Below are 21,866 nucleotides of genomic sequence, written 5' to 3' on the forward strand. Positions count from 1 at the left end.
TGCTTTGTCTTGGTCTTGTTTGTCTAGTTTGTTTTCTGTGGTATTGTCGAGTGTCCTGTGGTTTTGTTTCGTTTTTGAATTTGGACTGACAACTGTGTTTGAAATCTTGGACTGACGACTGTGTTTGAAATCATTGAACTGTTTGCTTTGTTCGTCAAAGAGTTTTACTTGGTACTCTTGGTGCTTAACTTAAAAGTTAAAAATAATTAGCTTGAGAAAAATTGTTTTCTGCCGGGGAGTTTTATCTTTCTCTCTTGAGCCTCCTCCCCAAGGAGAGCTGCCTCTCCCTTTACTCCCCTTGTCCAGTCTAGCTGCTGTTAACAGTTATGTATGAAGGACTCCAGATTAGCGAGTGACCCTGTCTGAAGCAGGCATTAACAAGAACCTGAAAACTTTACCTTAGATCCTGAAGAAAAATTCTCCCTGTTGCTTAAACATTCATAGCTTCTAAGGAAGGGACAGCACAGAGTAGGAAAATGTAGGGACTGAGGGTGGCAAGCATGCAGGCCTCTAGCAAGCTGCAGGCTGCGCGTGGGCAGCAGCGCACCTCTGGCCAAATCAGCGAAAGAGGAGTTTCAAGGTGATGAGGCCAGCCGGGGTTGACGCTTTGACAACAAAAAGATAGTGTAGAGTTAGTGGTTGTTTTATGAGACTTTTGGCCCTGAAATAAAAATAATTCCAGTTGCTGCCTTCAGTGGCCAGACCTTCAACACTTGCTCACAGAAGGAGAGCGTTCATTAAGAGAAGTTCTTTAAGGGAGCCTGCCTTATCTGCTGGCCCTATTCCAAGAGAGGAGTTGATCTCCAACATTAAGTAACCTTCCCCGTTAGTCATCATTGACATGGAGAGTGCCTTTGATCCTTTCCCCTCAGCAGCCAGTTCCTGCCCCTGTGGTCAAAATGCCCCAGGTTGGGGGGCAGAGAAGCCCCTAAAATAGTTTCAAAAAGAATCTGCAACAAACTGTGAAGAACTTTGTTTTGCCAGTCAAAATTTAGAATTCAGGCTTTGGCTGTGGCCAAGGTCAGGATTAATGTTTTCTTTTCCATGGGTCTTTAGCCCACTGAGACAGTTTGGTAAAGGGCTGCTACTGAGGTCCTGAAAGTCCCAGGTGAACTGGTTACAATTCTTTTGTCAGCCACTTGGCATCTAGCACCCAGATGCTAACCATCTCTCCATCCTTTTGTTATTAGTTCTTACTAGAAGCCTAGTGTCATTTGGAGGCTGGTTCTCTTGAGAGGCAGAGCCACCGAGCTGACACTAAAGGGAGGTACTCCTTAAGTAAAATCTAAGTCCAGAGAGACAGTCGGTAACAGATCAGCTGCCTTTCTGCTCGACGTTCTGTTTCACAGACACAAAGCTTGTGCTTATTTTTACAACGACCTTTTTGTCCCCAAAAAGTCCTCCTGGTCTAGCTGTGTGACTAAATGCTATTTGTCCTCTTCAGTGGACCTCTATTCTCTAGATTCTCTTCTTGTTTTCTCACCATCCCACTTGAGATGCTTGTTAATAACTGTTACAGGTCTTCTTTACCACCGAGGAAAGACAGAATCCTACTAGAGGCCAGAAAGAATGTTCCAGACATAGATGGAAGACCCTCACTCCTGACTGTTGCTCCAGGTCTACCACCAGGCTCCAAGGGTGGGTCTCTGAGGGGCTAGAAAATGCCCCACCAATCTGGCTAAGGTAAGAAAAAGATATAAAGAGAAAGTTACAGAAATTTGAAGGGTTAAGCTAAGTTGCTGAGAGTTAGTGTAAGTTGCAGAGAAAGTAAAGTTGAAGTGTGGTTACATAAGTGGACAGCATCTAATAGCTGTAGAGGAAGATGCAGAAGATATGAGAGAGACTGAGGAAGAGAAAGAGGAAAGAAGGTAAAAAGCAGGAAGCTAGGGAAGAAAAGAGACAAAAAGAAGAAGAAGCTAGAGAGCTAAAGAGGGATAAAAGACAGGAGAGGAACATATACTGGCCACAGTAGTTAGAGAACCTAGGAAGACAGTACCTGGCAACAGAAGAGAATTCCTGGCTAAAGATCAGTGTGCCTATTGCAAGGAAAAAGGACACTAGGTCAGGGACTGCCCCAGGAAGAACAAGAGGGGCCTCTCCAGCAGCCCCGAAGGCAAGCCTCTTGGTCGTAGACTGCTGGCTATGCGCAAAGATAGAAGGGAAGCCTGCCCAGTTGTTTTGTGAATACAGGGACCCAACACTCTGTGCTCCTACACCCAAATGGGCTAGTGTCCAGCAAAAGACCTTGAGTACAGGGGACTACCGGCAACAAATGTTACTCATGGACTACCCGAAGAATGGTGGACCTTGGCATGGGCCAGGTATCCCACTTGTTCCTTGTGATCCCAGACTGCCCCTACGAGTCTGAACCCTGCAACCCTGCTCCCGGACCCCAACCTAGACCCCCCTTCATGACTGTCAGCAGGTGCTCACTAAAGCACAGGGGTGGCATAAAGATCTGACTGACCAGCCACCAGAGGGGATAGATGCCATCTGGTTCATAGATGGGAGCAGCTTCTTAGAGAAGGAAAAAGATGGGCTGGGGCAACAGTGGTACATAAAAACAGAGTCATATGGGCTCAGGCCCTACCAGAAGGCACCTCTACTCAGAGGGTAGAGCTCACTCCCCTCACCAAAGCCCTTGAGCCGAGAAGGAGACTTAACATCTATGTGGACAGCAGGTATACCTTTGCTACAGCCCATCAGCAGAGGGACCTTCTGACATCTGAGGGCAAGAAAAAAAGAGATTCTGGCTCTGTTAAGGGCCCGCCATGACCCAGCCAGGCCGAAAAACAGACTCTGGTACACCTCAATGGGAAAGAAGATCCTGCTACAAAAACAGGCAGAGGCCACGATAAAACAAATGCATCAATGGACTCACTTAGGGGTAAGCAAACTCATCCAGACGTTTTCAAAAACTAAATATTATGTCGCAGGTCTCAAGTATCTCGTGGAACAGATAGTGCACTGATGTATACCATGCCAAAAGGTAACTGTTTTCAGGAAAGTTGACTCTGGTAGGAGGCTCTGTGGGGAACAGCCTGGATCCTACTGAGAGGTGGACTTCACAGAGATAAAACCAGGAAAATATGATTTTAAATGTCTCCTAGTGTTTATAGATATCTTTTCAGGAATAGGTAGAAGCTTTCCCCACCAAGCAAGAGACGGCCTCAATAGTCATCAAGAAGATACTAGAAGAAATCTTCTCCCTGTTTGGAGTGCCCAAGGTAATTGGGTCAGACAATGGCCCTGCCTTCATTGTCAAGGTAAGCCAGGGTGTGGCCAGGTATTTAGAGGTCAATTAAAAATTATATTACATCTAAAGACCTCAAAGTTCAGGACAGATAGAGAGAATAAATAAAATTTTAAAAGAGACCCTGACCAAATTGACCATGGAGACTGGCGCAAACTGGGTGGCACTCCTTCCCTCTTGCTCTCTTCAGAGCAAGAAATGCCCCTTCCAGATTCAGCCTTACCCACATCCCCGAAGAGACTACAGAGTTCAGGGCAGGTAAAAAAGATAACTAGAACTCTAAAAGAGACCTTGACAAAATTGGCCTTAGAGACCGGCGGGGGAGACTGGACTGTCCTCCTTCCTTTTGCTCTGTTCCGAGTACGGAACACTCCTGACCCTTTTGGCCTAACACCTTATGAGATTATGTATGGGAGCCCCCCCACTCCTTGAATCGGGTGGGGGCCCCCTACCCTGAGGTTTTTCCTAAAACCCTGTTTGCTCATTTAAAGGCTTTAGAAACAGTCCAAAGTGGAATTTGGAGCCAAGTGAAGGACACCTACAAGATGGGAAGTCCAGGGCGCCTCACCAGTTCCCAGCAGGAGATGCAGTCCTGGTCCGGCGACACAAGGCTGAGAATTTAGAACCCCACCAGAAAGGACACTATCTAGTACTGTTAATCACTCCTGTTGTTGTAAAGGTAGATGGGATTGCTGCATGGGTCCACGCCTCCCATTTGAAGACAGTACTAGATGTTCTCAGAAATGAATGGAAATTAGAAAAGACTGCTAATCCTCTTAAGCTTCGTCTCTGTTGTAAGCACTTATAATCCCCATATCCCCCAGAAACTGATTTGGCAAGGTTCCTCCCAGGCCGGGGAGGTAATATGGTCCATCTCCAAGGTGAGCCCAACATACACATGGTGGCCCACTCTCACCCCTGACTTTTGTAAGTTGGTAGCTGGGCTGGACACCTGAGACATTCCTGACAGATCCTCAGAGTATGCCCCTAGAAGTCCCAAAGAGATTTTCACCTGGGGGCAAGTTTGGATGGGGAAGTCCAGAAACAAGGTGCCAATTGGGGAGACTGAGGTTTTACATTTGCCCCCAAGATGTCTGAGACCAGGCTACCATCTAGCGTTGTGGGGGCTTAGAAAGTTTACACTATTCTGCTTGGGGATGTGAGACTAATTTCCACGCTCCTAGGACCCTTAGTTATTCTCTTGTTACTTTTGACATTTGGACCCTGTATTTTTAATAAGTTAACAGCCTTTATTAGAGAAAGAGTTAGTGCAATGCAGATTTTAATGCTTCACCCACAATATCATGCCTCAGAAGACCTTAGGAAAAATTGAAGAAGGCCCTGAGTTCTAAGATTAGAACTAGTCACAAGCAGAAGTAGGGAATGAAAGAATAAAGATTTTAAACTATCCCCCACTGACCCTGCTATGAGGACAAGTGCACCTCACAGCAAAGAATAATATAACATGTTTTGGGGATGTAGCCTGACTATAGCCATCACAAACCATCTGGCCTTGATAAAGCCTGACTCAACAGTCCTGAGAAAAACGAGAATTAGGGTCAGCTTGCCCCAGAAGGAGGGTGGCCTAGAGTTGAGCTGAGCCCAAGTTACAAACCAATGAAATTGCTTTGTGTGACTGTTGCCAACTACCTATGTAATTTTCCCTATAAATCCCTTCCCCAAATTGGGCTCAGGGTCAACTCCTCTGTCTCCTGTGTGAGATACGTGTCGTCCCCAGAGCTCTGGTTCCACAAATACACGTCTTGTTTATTACATCAAGACTGGTTTCCTGTGAGTTCTTGGGGGTTGTGTCATCTCGAGATTTGAGTGGGGGTCTTCCCCACCCTGGTGGTCTTTCACTTCCTCCTCCTCCTCCTCCTCTTCCTCCTCTTGCTCCTCCTCTTCTTTTAGTTTCTTTTACACCTTTTTTGAGGGAGGGGAGATGTCATTGTGCCCATGACATCATCAGGTCAAAGGACAACTCGTGGGAGTGGACTCTCTCCTTACACCATGTGGGTCCCAGGAATTGAACTCAGGTTGCAAAGCTTGCTGGATAGTGCCTTTGCCCACTAAGCCATCTCTCCAGCCATTCTTTAGGGTGTTTTTTTTTGTTTGTTTGTTTGTTTTTTTTTGTTTGTTTGTTTGTTTGTTTTTGAAACAGGTCCATATCTCAAATGGCCTCAAATTATGTGGCTGAGGATGACCTTGAGTTCTGATCCTTCTGCCTTTATCTTCCAAGTGTTGGGATTACAGGCGTGTGCCACAACCCCAACTTGGACTGAAGTTTTAAAGAGGTCAAAGTTCACTATTATCAGATTTCTGACTGGGAGTGTGAGTTTCCCACTGAATACTGGGAAGATGATCACTTTGCTATATAATTATCAAACTGCAAATGACCCAGAAAGCCAGAACCGTAACGCAGACTCACTGCAAGGTCTTCAGGAGTGTGGGGGAATCTACTAGTCAGTCTGGAAAGGTAATGCTGTAACCTGAAAGTTTTCAACACCGGCGAGGCCCTGGGGATAGCTATGAGAGGAGGGCAGGGTCTGGTGTCGTCACTCTGCCAAGAGAAAGATGGGGGTGGCAGGAGTGATGGTTCATCGTATGTAACCTCTCCACTGGGATTTTCACAGTCTGCCTTGTAACCACCACTGCATCACAAACAAGGCGCTTTCTGACACATCTGTGTGGTGGTTATTGCCAGGTCCAGCAGAATGTTGCACCTGAGCAATGCTGATGGCAGTCTGAGTGGCAGCTTGAGTGGCATGTGACATCAGAAGGCATGCCCTACATGAGTGACTCAGCTAGCTCAACAGGCCGTGTTATCGAATTTTGTAGTCACTAGAAGACGTGTCATTAACCTACTGGTCTGCAGTTTTTCTCAAATAAAAAACTAAACTTTTAAGCCATTGAATCTAACCCAGAGATGAGTAAAAAAAAACCTAACAGGTCTAGGTGAAAGTCCTTTCCTCACTACCCTGCTGCAGGCGAAGTAAGGAGGAGCTACCATTACTTCTTATAAAGTGGCCGTGCTGGTGGAACCGAGTCAGTCGTACTCTTTTTTTTTTTTTTTTTTTTTTTTTTTTTTTTTTTTTTGATTCTTTTTTTCGGAGCTGGGGACCGAACCCAGGGCCTTGCGCTTCCTAGGCAAGCGCTCTACCACTGAGCTAAATCCCCAACCCCCAGTCGTACTCTTGAACATGACATTTCCACTTGACAATGATGTGTTGGTGCTTTCTACCTTGTCTTTAAATCCAGGTGGCACATCCAAAAGTAAGGATATTATATCAGAGTCACAAGGGCTCCATGAAACACTCCAGAGTAGTTTTCCAGAAGGGACAAGGAGTCTCTGAAACTTCCAAGTAAAGGATGCCTCTTTTTGCCAGACCAGTGGGCTAGAATCATTAAAGACGTTGTACTGACTGGTTTTGTGTTGTCAACTTGACTCAAGGTAGAGTCATCAGAGAGGAAGGAGCTTCGTTTGAGGAAATGCCTTCATGAGATCCAGCTGTAAGGCATTTCTCAATTAGTGAACAATGGGGGAGGGCCCAACCCATTGTGGGTGGTGCCATCCCTGGCCTGGTGATCCTGGATTCTATAAGCAAGCAGGCTGAGCAAGCCGTGAGAAGCAAGCCAGTAAGCAGCACCCCTCCACAGCATTTACATGGCTCCTGCTTCTAGGTTCCAGTTCTTCTTGAGTTCCTGTCCTGGCTCCTTCTAATGATAGTCTATGATCCCCAACTTGCTTTAGGTCATGGTGTTTTGTTGAAGCAATAAGAAAAAACTCAAAAGAGTCATCAAGTTGTTGGGACCCAAAGGTACTAACACTTCTTCTTCTACATCTCCTCTTTCCAGTCCACCTCTACACATACAAACATTCGAAGTCTAGACATATCAAAACCAGCAACACATATATATGGTATAGTAATTTGAATAGTTTTGGCCCCATGGACTCCTGTATTTGAACGCTTGGTCCACCGATGGCACTGTTGGGAGGTGTGGCCTTGGAGGTGTCATTGTGGGGGTGGGCTTTGAAGTCTCCTATGCTCAAACTCTGCCCAGTGTGGAATTCCAGTCTCCTCCTGGCTGCCTTTGGATCAAAAGGTAGAACTCAGCTCCTTCTCCAGCACCATGTCTGCCTGCGTGCCACTATACTTACTGTCTTGATAATGGACTAAACCTCTGAAACTGTTAGCTGGTCCCAGTTAAATGTTTCCTTTGATTAGAGTTGTCTTGGTCACAGTGTCTCTTCACAGCAATAAAACCCTATGACACATGGAAACTAAAATCCTACACCCAATAGGCCTGAAGAGCCCCACGCAACAATGGCATATTGATTCCCTTTCTTCACAGTAAATGTCAATTGGATGCCATCAGATGAATTCAGGGGCCTACCTCCCAAAGGGAAAGCTAATGTCTTGAGTGACTATAATAATAAAATAATAATGATGATAATAATTATTTTTAAATCCCCTTCTTCAGAACACTGACCTCAGGTCTCATTCTTAATCACCTTTCTCAGAAAAGCTTGGATCAAAGAAGCAAATGGGAAGGAAGGGCAAAGGCTTGGAGAGAAAGAACAGCTCTTTGAGGGAATCTGGGCTTTGCCTTCTTTCAGCTTCAAATGGCCACCTACCTGAGTGAGCTTCCGGGGTCCACAGAGCTCCCAAAGGTCTGCACTGAACAACGTTCCTTGCCACTAACACTATTGCTGCCTTGAGGATTCCTCAGCTGGGCAGCCGCACTACCCTGAGTCCAGGTCTGTGAAGTCTGCTAGCACACTGTCCTACAATCCGCCTTTCATGTGCCGTTTCGGGAGCAACACTGTACCATTTAGGCACCCTGTTTCCTTCCTACTTTTCACCAACACACACAGTCCTTAATCATTAACCAACCCACAGGATAGTGGGGGGATCTGTATCTCCCTAACCCTGATACTTGGACAGCATTTACTTCAAGATCTTAGAAAGTTGTCTCATCTCCAAATCTGCCTTGTGGCACCATCACCTTCCTCCTCAAGGTGACCATCTGTCAACGTCCCATCCTTACTGCCCAAACTGAGGAGGGCTGAGAAACAGCTGAGATTTTATCCTATTTGCAAGCTAAGGCATTATCCTGATGCTGGCAGAAAAACATGAGCTCCCAGTGTTGCAGACAAAGGACTTTGTTATAGCGTTACCAAAGTATTCAGATGTTCTGGTTCTGGTTCCCACAACCCAGTTCCTACAGGGCCATACAAATAAACAGATGGTATCTTTACAATGAGTTGCATGCAGCTCAGGGCTCCTCTCCTGTCTTTCATGAAGGCCTTTGTTCTATAGGAGATTACCTTTCATCCTCCTAAGCTCTGAGCAAACCTGCCCTTTGCTCTGATGGGAAACACTGGCTGTTTCTCCATCTTCCCTATTTAGCTCTAAAAATGTTATAGTCTCAGGGCAGTCAGTACCTCTCCCTGTGAGATGTACAGAAAGACCAGCAGGCATGGAGAACTCTCTAAGGAATCTTTAAGAAAGTGGGAATAACCTCCCCATTTATAATTTACTGACAGACAGACATGCCAGTCTATCTCCCAGAACACTTCTCAATGTCAGCACTCCTTTCTCCTCATAACCCAACTCAATTTCCTATGAGGGCAAACGTATCTTGTGTGAGGCCAGCTTTTATGCTGGTCATCAGCTACACAATGACAATCTGACAGCAAAAAATGAGGATAATTACAGATTTCTGACTGGTTGGTAAGGGAGGCAATCCAGGTACCTGTCTAAAAATGAATGGTTCTCACCTCCTATCTTTAACTTGTAGGGGGGTTGAGACACCTGCTTATCAGCAGTTCTTAATGGGCAAAAAATGAGCATTAACTGAACAAATCCTACGCTAAATGGTCTTATTCATTTTATAGTCTGAACATACCCAACTTCTAACTATTTTAAACCAAAATATATTACCCTTACCACCCTAACTGTGATGAGATTAACCTACTTTTGATAAATACTAAGTTTACATATTACCTGAAACTTTGAGACTGAAAAACACTTAAAAGAATATTGGCAATATTCAGGGCCCAAAAAACACCTTTAAAAATTAACAAAACTTGAGGCTGGAGATATGGCTCAGAAGTTAATAGCACTGCTCTTCCAGAGGACCTGGGTTCAATTCCCAGCAACCACACAGCAATTGTCTGTAACTCCAAGATCTGACACCTTCACGCACATACCTTCAGGCAAAACAAAGCACATTAAATAGATTGATAAATAAATAAATAAATAAATAAATAAATAAATAAATATTTAATTACCAAAACTTGCCAAGCATGGTGTGGCACACGCCTTTAATCTTAGCACTTGAGAGGCAGAGGCAGGTGGATCTCTGAGTTCAAGCCAGCCTGGTCTACAAAGAGAGTTCCAGGACAGCCAGGTCTGTTACATGAGAAACCCTATCTCAAAAAAACAGGAAAAAAAAAAAAAAAAAAAAAAGCACAACTTATGCTATAACTTTTATGTTCAGAGACATGTTAAAATATAGTTACTGCATACCCAGTCCCCAGTAACCAACCACAAATAACTACTTGAACAATATTTAACCATAAGAGACTGCTACATTTTTTCTTTGAATTTAATGAGTTTACATCAAAAAAAATTAAGTAGTCATTTTACATCTAAGGAATAAAAACCATTTTAAAAAAATACAAAGAGTGAAAGGATTTTTAAGCAAGTTTACATTTCTTTTGGCTATGGTTCTGAACAATTCATCTCATGATATCTTATCACAATGTGCAAATGCATTTCACAGCACCTGTGACAATCATCAAGTTAACTCTTAAGCGTATCCACTGTCAGTATCTCCTCAGAGGAAACCGATCTGCCTTCTATGAAAAGCTCCATGGTACATCTCAGCATCGCACAAGGCCACCAGTCACCCGCCCTCACAGGAATCGAAAAAGTTAGTTGGAAATAAGTCCACATAAGAATTTAATATCTAAAAGGTGAAATGCTCCTTGTATTAATGTTAGCAAGATCTTTACTTTTTCATCACTAAGAAACACTTTAATAGTTTTAGAGCAAAAGCTGTTAAAGAGTCTAGGGAGCTAAAACCGTACCCCTGAGGTCAAGCTTACAGATAAATCTTTTGTAAGTACTTCTCAAAATATCCTCCCTCCCATCCCCAAATTCTGTATTGTTTCTTACAAAACTTTGGTCGAGTAGAAATATATCCAGGCAGATGTGTATGCCATACGATAGCAAGAACAGTAAAGCCCAACTAACGACCTTAGGTTTTAAAAATAGAAGGCAGTTAAGATGTACTCAAAGTTACATTAAGAAAAGCTTTCACTGGGTAATATTGAAACAGTCACAAAGGTTAAGAAAATACTGATATCAAAGTACAAATGACTACAATGTTAAAATAGATAAAAGCTACTATGTAAGAGCCTCTTTTAAAATCAAAAGGAAGGAACACAACACATGAGTCAGGATGATTTCTCCTGTTCTACTCATGAAGTTTAGTCTCTGTATTTATAAGGTTGGTTATGTTGACATCCGTAGAGCATCTCACATGTGACGAGGTCTCGTCCCAACTTCACAAGGTGGATCTTCCCCAGGAGCCTCTGGATCCTGGTCACATCTCCGTCACTGTACAATTTCAAAGTAATGCAGTATTGCCATGATGTGCTGGGGCATGAAGACGTAGCCGGTGTACAGTGCCATCCCCACCACAGAAACCAGCATCGAATCTTCAGGGTGGTTAAGGAAACATTTTTCCTAGTCTATTCGAAAACTAAATTCCAGTTTTGTTTTGTTTTTTCAACAACCATGCATCTCTAACCAAGTACTTATTCGCACAGCATGTTTTGTTATTTATCAGGTCTAACATTGTAGACATTATCAGGTCTACATATAAAGGTCTAACAGTGGTGAACGGGATACTCACCGTTACAACATCCTGTGAGGTCATTAGCTCATGTTCCGTCTACCTTCTCATTTAGCCCATTTTACCTCTACCATGCGAAGTCAGCGCCATTATTCTCACTATTAGAGGTGAAAACATCAGACAGCTTAAAAATTAAGTATATATAGTGTTCAACAAGTGTTCAAACAGGAGCACATTGGAGCTGGAAAAATGGTTCAGCTGATAAGAGCACTGGCTGCTTTGCCAGAGGACTTGGGTTCAATTCTCAGCAGCCACATGGAAGCTCACAGCCATCTATAGCTTCAGTCCCAGGGGATCTGATGTCCTCTTCTGGACTCTATGGTGCATAGACATACATGAACAAAAAATAAAGGGAAAAAAATAAAAAAGGGGGGTTGGGGGGTTCTGGTACACAGAACATAATTACACTTAATAACTTCGTAAGATCTACCAATTTGAGCCAGAGAGAGCTCAGTGGTTAAGAGCACTGACTGCTCTTCCAGAGGTCCTGAGTTCAAATCCCAGCAACACATGGTGGCTCACAACCATCTGTAATGGGATCCCATGCCTTTTTCTGGTGTGTTTGAAGACAGCTACAATGTACTCATAAAAAGACTTACCAATTTAAGTAACAGCAAGAAAAAAATGTATGCTCTAACTTTTTTAAGTTTAAACTACTGCATGGCAGAAGGCACCGACTTTGAAGTTAGATGCTGCCCCATCAACACTGGATCATAGATCATCGTGCACCAATATGCCTGTTTCTTTACACAGATACAAGGGATCCAAACTCAGGTCCGCATGTTTGTGTAGCAAGTACTTATCCACTTATAGTTTGGGGTTGGTTTTTTTTGTTTTGGTTTTTTGGTTTTTTGGTTTTGTTTTGATGATAAGATAGGGTTTAAATAAACAATGTGCTCACTACAAACTAATATTTGTATAACAGTCCAGCTGGCAAATCTCTTAATCAAGAGCTTTTTTTCTACGGGATGTTTATTGTAGTTCTTACTCATGAGGCTGAGAAAATAAACTTACCCAGGGCCAAACTGAAAGCTGTCATTAGAACCCAGAGGTCAAAGCAAGACTCAAAACCTATTCATTCACATCGTGGAGCAAATGTAACCAAAACCTCTCTCACTGTCCTCTAACCTCACATTGTACTCTCTTTTGTTTTTGTTTTTTGTTTTTGTTTTTGTTTTTTGCGGGGGTGTCTCTCTGTGTAGTCCTGGCTGTCCTGGAACTCATGTAGACTAGGATGGCCTTGAACTCAGAGATCTGTCAGCCTCTGCCTCCCAGTGCACTATCACAGTGGCATCTGATCTTATTCCTCTTTAAACATCTACCTTTCTCTTTACTACTTCATTTCTTTAAAATGAGCAAACAAAATGTCCACTTACTGTCTCCTTGTCATTAGCAACTCACTTCTACCCATCCACACTAACTAAGATCCCTAAGATCCTCTTAGTGGCCTCGTAGCAAACCCTATGGCTAACAGGGCACTGGCTTAGTCCTTGCTACACTAACCCTCCTGCTGTTTGTGCTGAGGTGTTTCTCTAGGGCTCTCATCTCCATCACCATCTCCTGTGTTCACCTCTGTCCATCGCTGGTGTACAGTGTGACTAAGAATAGATTCTGCTTCTCTTCCAAATATCAATTGAGGTTTGATTTGTTAGTTTGGTTTTGGGTTTTACTTGCAGTGCTAAGGATTGAACCAGGGCCTTGGGTATGCTAGTTCACGTGCACTGAGCTTCACCCCCAGCCCGTTAATTTTTGCAGCACATCTATCTGCCTGCTCAGCCAATGAGAAGCTTCTTTGATTCCTTCTTCCCACATTCAAATTAACTAAGACTTCCCCAGTTCTTCTCCAATGCCTACAAATATGTCCTATATCTCATCCCTCCTTCTCTCATCAAAGATAAATGACAGGCAATTTTAGTCCTTACTTATCTTGTATATTTGGACCTACTACAGGTCATAGCTCTCCGAAACAGAATAAACAAGCATCAGTTCTGGCAAAGGTAAACAGAATTATTGAAAGTCATCTGAACTGACCCTTCATAGGATAAATTCTTTTTTTTCAAACTTCTTTGTCACCTGCTGGGAGTGATGACCATGCCTTTAATTCCAACATTCAGCAGGTAGAGGCAGGCAGATCTGAGTTTGAGGCCAGCCTGGTCTACACTACATAGTTCTAGGAGCCCTGAACCTCACAGAGAGATCCTGTCTCCAAAAACCAACATCGAGAATGGTAGCAAGTGCCTATAATCCCAACACTCAGAAGGCCAAGGGAGATGCATCTCTGAGCTCAAGGTCACTGGTCTATAAAATGAGTTCCAGGACAACCAGGGCTACACAATGAAACCCTGACTTGAAAAACAATAACAAAGATTTGTTTTGTAGATAGAGGCAGAGGCTGGCAAAACTCTGAGTTCAAGGCCAGCCTGGTGTATATAGGGAACTCCAGAGTAGCCAAGACTGTACAGTCAGACTGTGTCTCAAAAAAAGAAAAAAGAAAGAAAGAAAGGAAGGAAGGAAGGAAGGAAGGAAGGAAGGAAGGAAGGAAGAAAGAAAGAAAGAAAGAAAGAAAGAAAGAAAGAAAGAAAGAAAGAGAGAGAGAAGTCAGTGCTTATGTGTGGTGTCTCTAGGCACCAGTTGTGAGCTGCCCAATGTAGGTGCTGAGAATTCAACCAGGACCTTCACAAAAGCAGCAACTGCTCTTAATCTGAGCAGCCTGTTTTTAAATGTTTATGTTATTCCCCGTGTGTGTGTGTGTGTGTGTGTGTGTGTGTGTGTGTGTGTGTCACAGAGAGACAGAAGGGGGAACAACTGAGCATGTCACTCAGGCACTCGCATGTAGAGCTCAGAGGACAAGTTTGAGGAACCAGCTTTCCTCTTCTACCGTGGGTTCCAGAGATGGAGCTCAGGCTGCCAGGTCAGCATGGAAAATGCCACCAGCCCAAGTCATCTGACTTTAAATTAAATTTAAAAATTACTCCAAACACCCCAAAGTCTTCAATAATAAGAAAATACTTAAAATAGATTTAATTATATATTGACACACTAAGTAAAAATCTAACAGTGTAGAACTCCTGCTAGCCTGAATAATCACTTTTTGTTTGATTTTGTGCTGGGATTAAAGGCGTGCTTCACCGTGCCCAGCAAAAAAGTTGGTACTTTTGATCTGTAGTTTCTTGGGGGCCAGCAAGATGGATCAATAGATAGGGATACTCGACACTATGTAGGCCTGATGACATAAGGTTTGTCCCTGGGGGTAAAAAGAGAAAAAACTGACTTTCTGATCTAAACACACACACACACACACACATCAAGTACATATAATTTAAAAAAAAAAATCCACACACTAGAGATAGGGTCTTACTTAGCCTAGACTGGCCTGGGTCTCATTTAGCCCAGGCTAACCTTAAATCACTGAGCTAGGATGACCTTGAACTCCTAGTCCTCTTGTCTCTACCTCCCAAATGCTGGAATATAAAGCAATAACGTTCACACCCAACCACCTTTGATAGGTGACTTTACAGGTCTGTGTAACTTTAACCATCAAGTTCCAACAGCTCCAGTGTGCTGAACTGAGTTAGATGTTCCTTGGGGAGAGGGAACATGCTTGACACCATTTAAACTGGTTGGTTTGGCTTAGTTCAGTCTCAGTTTGGCCTGATTTTTGGTTTATTTGTCTGTTTTGAGTCAGTGACCTCAGACTCTCCATCCCTCTTCCTCAGCCTTCCTCACACTATGAGGATATCAGCACACCTGACTGAAAGTGTTAGCTTGTACCAACACTGCCAGGCACTGGTTTTATGAGACAGTTGCAAGGCTAGGAAACACATGACTTCATCTCCTTAATGGGTCCCTACAAACAAATATGTACCATTTAGGGGAGCTGGCTATAATTTCCTATCCGATGCTTAAATGGATCTCAAGGCTGTCCCTCTAAGTATATCTCTCTAAGTATAAATACTTTATACCGATGGGCTAGGGAAATAGTACAGCAGGTAAATCAATACCCCCCAATCATGAAGATCCAACTTCAGATCCTCAGAACTCACATAGGGCTGGGGACAGTGGCACAGGTCTGTAATCTCTGAGCTCCTCCATCAAGTTGAGAGGCACAGACAGGAGAACCCCAGGGGGCTTGAAGGCCAGTTAGCCTAGCTTACATGGCGGCAAACAAGAGACCCCATGTCAAACATAGAAGGCAAGGGCTACCGTGTGAGGCTGTCCTCAGACCTCCCCACAAGTGTGCCATGGCATGTGGGCACCTTGCACACTTGAACACACACATAGTTTAAAAATGACAATAAAGTATCCTTGAGTCCCAGAAACAGCGAGTCCCTGAAGCACAGCCCTGCCAGCCTTACCCATGTCGAAAACTCTACTATAAAATGAAGACACATCACCTACCTGAGAGCTGATATGAGAAGGAGGAATCTGATCTGCTTTACAGAGTCACTAAATCTGTTCTTCAAGGGTTGAACATTGGCCACCCCAACTCAGACTTGTTTGCCATTGCCCACAGCTACCCTGCTCCCTACGTGTTATGACTTATACTATAATCCTGGGGTGCCACTGACCTTCTGGCCCAGGATTCTACCCCCCACCCCCCAAAATGAGATTCATCTTTCTTCCTTAACATTTTAGGATCCCATTTATTTGGAGAGGTCGCTTAGTTACCACACCTCAATCATCCTTCAAGTCATCTACTGGAGATAAACACAAAGCAAATGTAAATCTATCTGACCATATCCGACACACAAGCAAGACCAGTAATACTCAAATAATCTTTCTACTTGCTACACCTTTACAGTTGCTTATTTAAGTTCCTGTAGCTATAGAAGTCAGATTTATAGAGGGGCCTCCTCTGACTAGGATGCAACCCCCAAAACTAAAAACCTTAAAATGGAAATCTGATCTCTGCCATTGAGTTTTAAGTATTGTAAGCAGGACCATGCCTTGCTGAGCCCCTGCTCTGGGCTGTAGGAAACCATGAAGAGCTGCCCCATAAACCACTGCAGTACCAGCAACCTTGTGCCAGGACGCTTGCGGGCCCTGAAGACAAATGTCTATACAAAGGCGGGATGAAAAACAGCTTCTTTAGAGCCAATATGTAACATGAGTTGTAATGTGGTATTAGACTCGTGAATAAATGCAATGCAACCAGGCATGTGGGCAATATACCTGTAATCCCATCACTCGGGAGGCAGCAGCAGGTGGATCTCTGAGTTAAAGGCCAGCCTGGTCTATATAGCAAGTTCCAGGACAGTCAAGGCTATACAATGAGACTCTGTCTCAAGAAAAAAAAAAAAAAATCCAGAAGGCTGTAAAATTATATATTTATATGTATTTAGCTGTTTAAGAGAGATTCCCAACTAATCAACCACAAGCTGGTAAGTGTTCATCTAGAGAAAAAGAAAGAAACTAGCTAACCCAGCACTTATTCCAACAACTTAAAAAAAAAATCATAAAACAAAGGCAGGAAATGCTTTAAAGACAAACACCATTCATCAGAAGCTATCCCAACAACTAACACTCCCTGCCCCAAACAATAACACCGCCCTCGCCATTCATTCACAAGACCTGGAAACTAGAAAGCGGTTTCTCTCTAGGGAAGTTGGGGATGGCTACTCCAGGGGAAAGCTCAGTCTGCTTCCCTACCACGAGGCACACTCAAAGCTTTGTCTCTCATCACACTGCCCACATCAGAAAGCTTTTTAAAGCATCCCAATCTTTCTCTCTTTCTTTCTCTCTTTCTCTCTTTTTAAGACACGGTCTCTCTGTAGCCCTGGCTGTCCTGGAACTTCCTCTCTACAGTTTGTGCAGAGGACACTACTATTGGGAATGGATGCCCTCCCTTTACCATGTAGGTTTCCGTGTTAGTTTCAGGGATCTGATTCAAGGCATCCGGCTTAGCAGACCACTCCTTAACACTTTCACCTCCCCAGCAGCCTGTGTGTTTTGTTGTTTGTTTGCAGTTTGTCATTTCAAGTGAGACCTACCTTCCTTTCTCTCTCTCTCTCTCTCTCTCTCTCTCTCTCTCTCTCTCTCTCTCTCTCTGTCTCTCTGTCTCTCTATCTTTTTTCTCTCTCTCTCTCTCTCTGTCTCTGTCTCTCTCTCTTTTCTCTCTCTCTCTGTGTCTCTCTCTGTCTCTCTATCTTTTCTCTCTCTCTCTCTCTCTCTCTCTCTCTCTCTGTTCCTTTCTCTCTGTCTCTCTGTCTCTCTGTCTCTCTGTCTCTCTCTCCCTCCCCCCTCTCTGGGGGGAAACAGTTGAGATCCCCCTGGAACTGGAGTTACAGACAGGTGTGAGCAACCTTGTGGGTGCTAAAGACTGAGCCTTTGTTCTTGTAAGCGTAGCAGGTGCTCTGAACCGCCACACCACCTCTCCAGCCCCCATCTGTCAGTGAGGCGAGATTAGAGGGCAAAGACCGACAACCTTCAGCAGGAAGCATCTCTCAGCTCAGCTGCTGCAAAGGCAGAAGTCCCTTGAATTCTATTTTAAGAAAATGAGAAATTAGCATCTACAGCAGAACAGCTCCCAGAGACACATCTCCAGCTCTCAGCTGATGCTGATGGCACTGTATCCCAGGAAAGATCTATGGCAGGCTTAGATCCCTGCCACAACCAATACTTCCACCGATCCCCCTCCATGCATTTCTACTGAACCCAAGGCAAGCTGCAGCCACACTGAACTGCCTACCTGCGCTAATTGTCCCCCAAAATGACAATGATTGTTTCTGTTGGGGCTTGCTTAATAAGTTTGAACAGGTTTACAGTAGCGGCCAGTCAAAATACTCTTTTCCCATGAAAGCCTATGATCTGGGGATTGTTCAGAACAGACATAATGCATGCGGCTAAAATTTATGAGTGAAATTTCTATTTATAATTACTGATCATAGATTTTCTTTCAAACACATCATTCCAACAAATACTCTGAAACTCAGTTTCTAATTATTAAACATAAACACCTCTATTTTTTAAAAAAAAGGAAGGAAGGAAGGAAGGAAGGAAGGAAGGAAGGAAGGAAGGAGGTGGGATGTGGTGGTGTATGCCTTTAATCCCAGCACTCGGGAGGCAGAGGCTTTCTTCACAGTTCCTCAAAGTTCCTTCTACAGAAGAAGTTCCAGGACAGCCAGAGCTATACAGAGAAACCCTGTATTGAAAAACCAGGAAAAAAAAAATTGGCCCAGGTGAGGTGACATGTCTTTCTTTAATCCCAGCACTTTGGAAGCAGAAGTAGGTGGATCTCTGACTGTGAAGCTATGTAATGAGTCCCAGGTCAGTCAGGGCTATATGGTGAGACCCTGTCTCCAAAATATAAGAAAAAAAAAAAAAGAATAAATCTTAGTTTCTCTCAGACGAGCCATAAACATTACAGCACTCAAGGCTTAGCAAGGCCCTCAGTCATTGCTGCTAACAAAGGGCTGGTATCACAAGCTAAAACCAGAGGTCCATTCCACCTAGGACTTTCCCAGACCTTACGCACTGTCTTCATTATCTTACCCAGGAGTATAGCTAATAGGTATTCTAACATTCTCAATACAAAGGCAGTGCAAAACAAACCAAAGTTTAGAAACTGGGAGGCAAGAAGACAATTTCCCAGGAAGTTAAGACAGTTAAGACAATCAGAGACCATTCCCCTGCCTCGAACTCTCTCACCTTTCTCTACCTCCTAACTGTACACTTCCTGGGGACACAAAGAACCTCTATCACAGCAAACAAAGGGATAATAACTAACCTGGGTGACGTCTTCATTCAGATAAGATATCTGGCATAGCAACAAGCCCTGTCTCCAGAAGGAGACAGGGGTATTTATATCAACACATTTGTTGTCATTGTTGTTTTGGTTTAGTTCTGTGTTTTCTGAGGGACAGTTTCATGAAGCCAAGGTTGCCCTCAAACTCACATTTAGCTGAAGCTAGCCCTTAACTTCTGATGCTCCTGAAACTAATTCCCCAAGCTAGTATTACAGGCAAGCATGAACCTCCACACCTAGCTATGCACACAATTATTTGAACAAGAAAAAAAAGACATTTTTTAATATAAAAATCAAAAGTGATTCCCCCCCACCCCTACCACTTTGGAAACAGGGTTTCTCTGTGTAGCCCTGGTTGTCCTGTAACTCACTCAATAGACCAAGCTGTCCTCGAACTCAGAGATCAGCCTGCCTCTGCCTCCAGAGTGCTGGGTTTAGAAATGTGGGCCACTACAGTCTGGCCCCAGGTCACTATTTCTATTACAATATAGCCAAAAAAAAAAAAAAAAAATCTTAACACTGTTACCATTGTAGCATTTATCCACAGGCCAATAAATGTTTCAAAGCTTACAGAGTTTCACTTCATCCCAACACTGTTTCTTTGCCTGCCTACCTGCCTGCCTTTCTTTCTTTCTTTCTTTCTTTCTTTCTTTCTTTCTTTCTTCCTTCCTTCCTTCCTTCCTTCCTTCCTTTCTCTTTCTTTCCTTCCTTCCTCCCCTCCCTCTCTCTCTCTTCTTCTCTCCTTCCTTCCTTCCCTCCCTCCCCTTTGAGTTTTGCAATGTAACCCTAGCTTACCTGGTACTAGCTGTGTATTATGTGGCCCAGGCTGCCTTGAACTTCCAGCAACCCTCCTGCATCAGCTTTCTGAGCATGGTAATCAGTCATGAACCATAACACCTGGCTTTCATTATTACTATTTTATGGGGCTCCGTCAACATTTATTGTAGTAAGGCAACTTTCAGTCAAGATTAACTGCTACCCAGCCTGGTCTATAGAATGAGTTCCAGGACAGCCAGGGGTACACAAAAAAAAAAACCCTATTTTGAAAAACTAAAAATTAATTAATTAAAAGATTACCTTCTACTATTAAGAAGTTCCAATTAGGCGTGAATTTAAATATGCATTTTTCCTGACCTACAAAATCCAAAGATCAAACTGAAGCTACAAATAAACAATGCAGGAAATCAGCAGGCTTTTCTGTTCAGAAGCTCCAAATATGTTTTCTGGCTATTCAACTACAGGTTAGGAAAGAAATGCCCCATAATAATAAATAGTCTTTCAGGCCGCTAAATTTTTTCAAGAGTCAGCTCTAACCAAGCTCATGCTATTTGCACGCCAGCACCCTTGATAAAGCTAGCCAAGCTCTACCTCAGTCATAGGAACGTGTTTGTGAAGTTGCTCCCCACAAAGCTAAACCCCAACGGGAAGCTATGCCTGGATGAAACAAACGTGTGATTTGAAATATTCTTTTTATATTACAGAGAGGAGACGAGGAAAGGAAAAAGTATGAACTGTTAGTATTTAGTCTACATGAGAACCAGAGGATAGCAGCATAGACATTGGGTGAAAACAAGCATCAGACTTCACAACCTTGAGCTATTCGCTGGGGCTGTTAAAATTAGGCGAGGTAAGATAGGCACAAAGTGCTCAGCAAAGTCATCACTCAACAATTCTTAGCCGTTTGTAAGCTATACAGCAAAGCGTAGTTTGAAACCCCATCCACAAAGTCTTTTCTAGGCACAGCGTGTACCTATGATGCAAAGAAGTCATAAATAAAACACACTTTTTAAACTGCCATTTTTAAGACCAAAAGGCCTTCCAGTAACTTACAAACTGCTTTCCAAAACTGTGTGGGAGTGTCACGACCATGTACTCACAACCTGGTGAACTGGTTAGAGTTCTATCTCTCCAAATCCGGAATAGCTAAGGGTTAAAGACGCCCAAGCCCAGAGCGATTTGCTCCACCAGCAGCAACCCTGCCTCAGACAAGAAGACTAAAGGAAAGGCAGGCGCGGCCGAAGCGGGGCCAGGAAGCACCAAGAGAGACGTCGTCCTCCCTACTGCATGCAGAAATCAGGATACCTCCACCTTGGGCAGGGGAATTGCGTCCAAGACCCGGATCTCCGCGGTTCCACCTCCCTTGGCCCCCAAGACACCCCCCCCCCACCCGGCGCGCGCACCCTTCCACGCCCCAGCCAGGCCAGGACACACAGGATACTGAACACGGTTCGCTCCCAGGGCTCCAGCATGTAGAGCGCAGTGACCAGCAAGTACTGGTAGTAGAACCAGGACATCTGCTTCCATGCTCGCGCCAACGCCATGCCCGCCATGCGCCTCCCGCGATGCAGCAGCGTCAGGCGGGCCCACAGCCCGCTCACCTCCTAAAGCTCCAGGCCTTGGGGCCCGCCCGCCACCACCTTGCGCCCATTGGTCCTGCCGAGCCTGAGCGTCACCGTGTACGCCCAGCCCCGCGCGCACCCGAGCGGCTACCGCCCGCTCCGCCTGGCTTGCGCTTATTGGCCAGGCGGACACTTCGCGTGCTCCTGTCCCGCCCTGCGCCTCGCCCGGAGCGCGCTCCCCTGCCCTGGGAAACGGTCTGGATATAAGTGCTGGCTCTGCATCCCCACGCGCACGCATGGCAGTTGCAAGGCCGGCTTCAGTCCCCACTAGTGTCTATGCGAGGACGTGCCATTAAAGAGGCCAGTCTTCAGACCAAGTCAGAAGGGTTCCTCTACAAACATATCTCTCCTACCTCAGGAATCCCCGTGGGCCAGGAGATTATAGGTCTGGGCGAGAATGCAACCAAAATGTCAGGCATGCAAATAAACAGTGTCCTGTGCAAGAGGGAATGAGGGGTCAAAGAGAATGTGGATGCCAAATGAAACCCAGTCAAGGAGATGTTGAAAACTGTAGAACTGTCTGTCCATCAGTTCCTCCCTTTCC

The 21,866-nt window shown here is 44.3% G+C and overlaps 2 protein-coding genes and 1 long non-coding RNA gene across 6 annotated transcripts in view; 1 reads left to right on the forward strand and 2 right to left on the reverse strand.

Moving 5' to 3' along the window:
- The window catches only part of LOC134479386 (uncharacterized), a 42,108-nt gene extending 31,933 nt beyond the window's left edge, over positions 1–10,175 (forward strand). For 2 of the 4 annotated variants that reach the window (XR_010052674.1, XR_010052675.1), the window contains exon 2: positions 1,520–10,175. This is a non-coding gene — a long non-coding RNA (uncharacterized LOC134479386). The remainder of the gene's footprint in view (positions 1–1,519) is intronic. The other 2 variants (XR_010052677.1, XR_010052676.1) reach the window with 2 other exon arrangements.
- Eapp (E2F-associated phosphoprotein) overlaps positions 9,555–21,866 on the reverse strand; it is a 50,020-nt gene continuing 37,708 nt past the window's right edge. Inside the window, exon 7 of the mRNA XM_063261676.1 lies at positions 9,555–11,495. The gene's annotated coding sequence lies outside the window, so the exon portion shown is untranslated. The remainder of the gene's footprint in view (positions 11,496–21,866) is intronic.
- Positions 9,852–21,265, reverse strand: Sptssa (serine palmitoyltransferase, small subunit A). Its single transcript, NM_001047743.1, has 2 exons — positions 21,142–21,265; positions 9,852–10,982 (listed from the first exon to the last, which is right to left on the reverse strand). The coding sequence occupies exons 1-2, from the start codon at positions 21,251–21,253 to the stop codon at positions 10,879–10,881; spliced, it is 216 nt and encodes a 71-aa protein (NP_001041208.1). The 5' UTR covers positions 21,254–21,265; the 3' UTR covers positions 9,852–10,878.

The sequence above is a fragment of the Rattus norvegicus genome, chromosome 6 (genome assembly GCF_036323735.1).
Source record: "Rattus norvegicus strain BN/NHsdMcwi chromosome 6, GRCr8, whole genome shotgun sequence".
Lineage (NCBI taxonomy): Eukaryota > Metazoa > Chordata > Mammalia > Rodentia > Muridae > Rattus > Rattus norvegicus.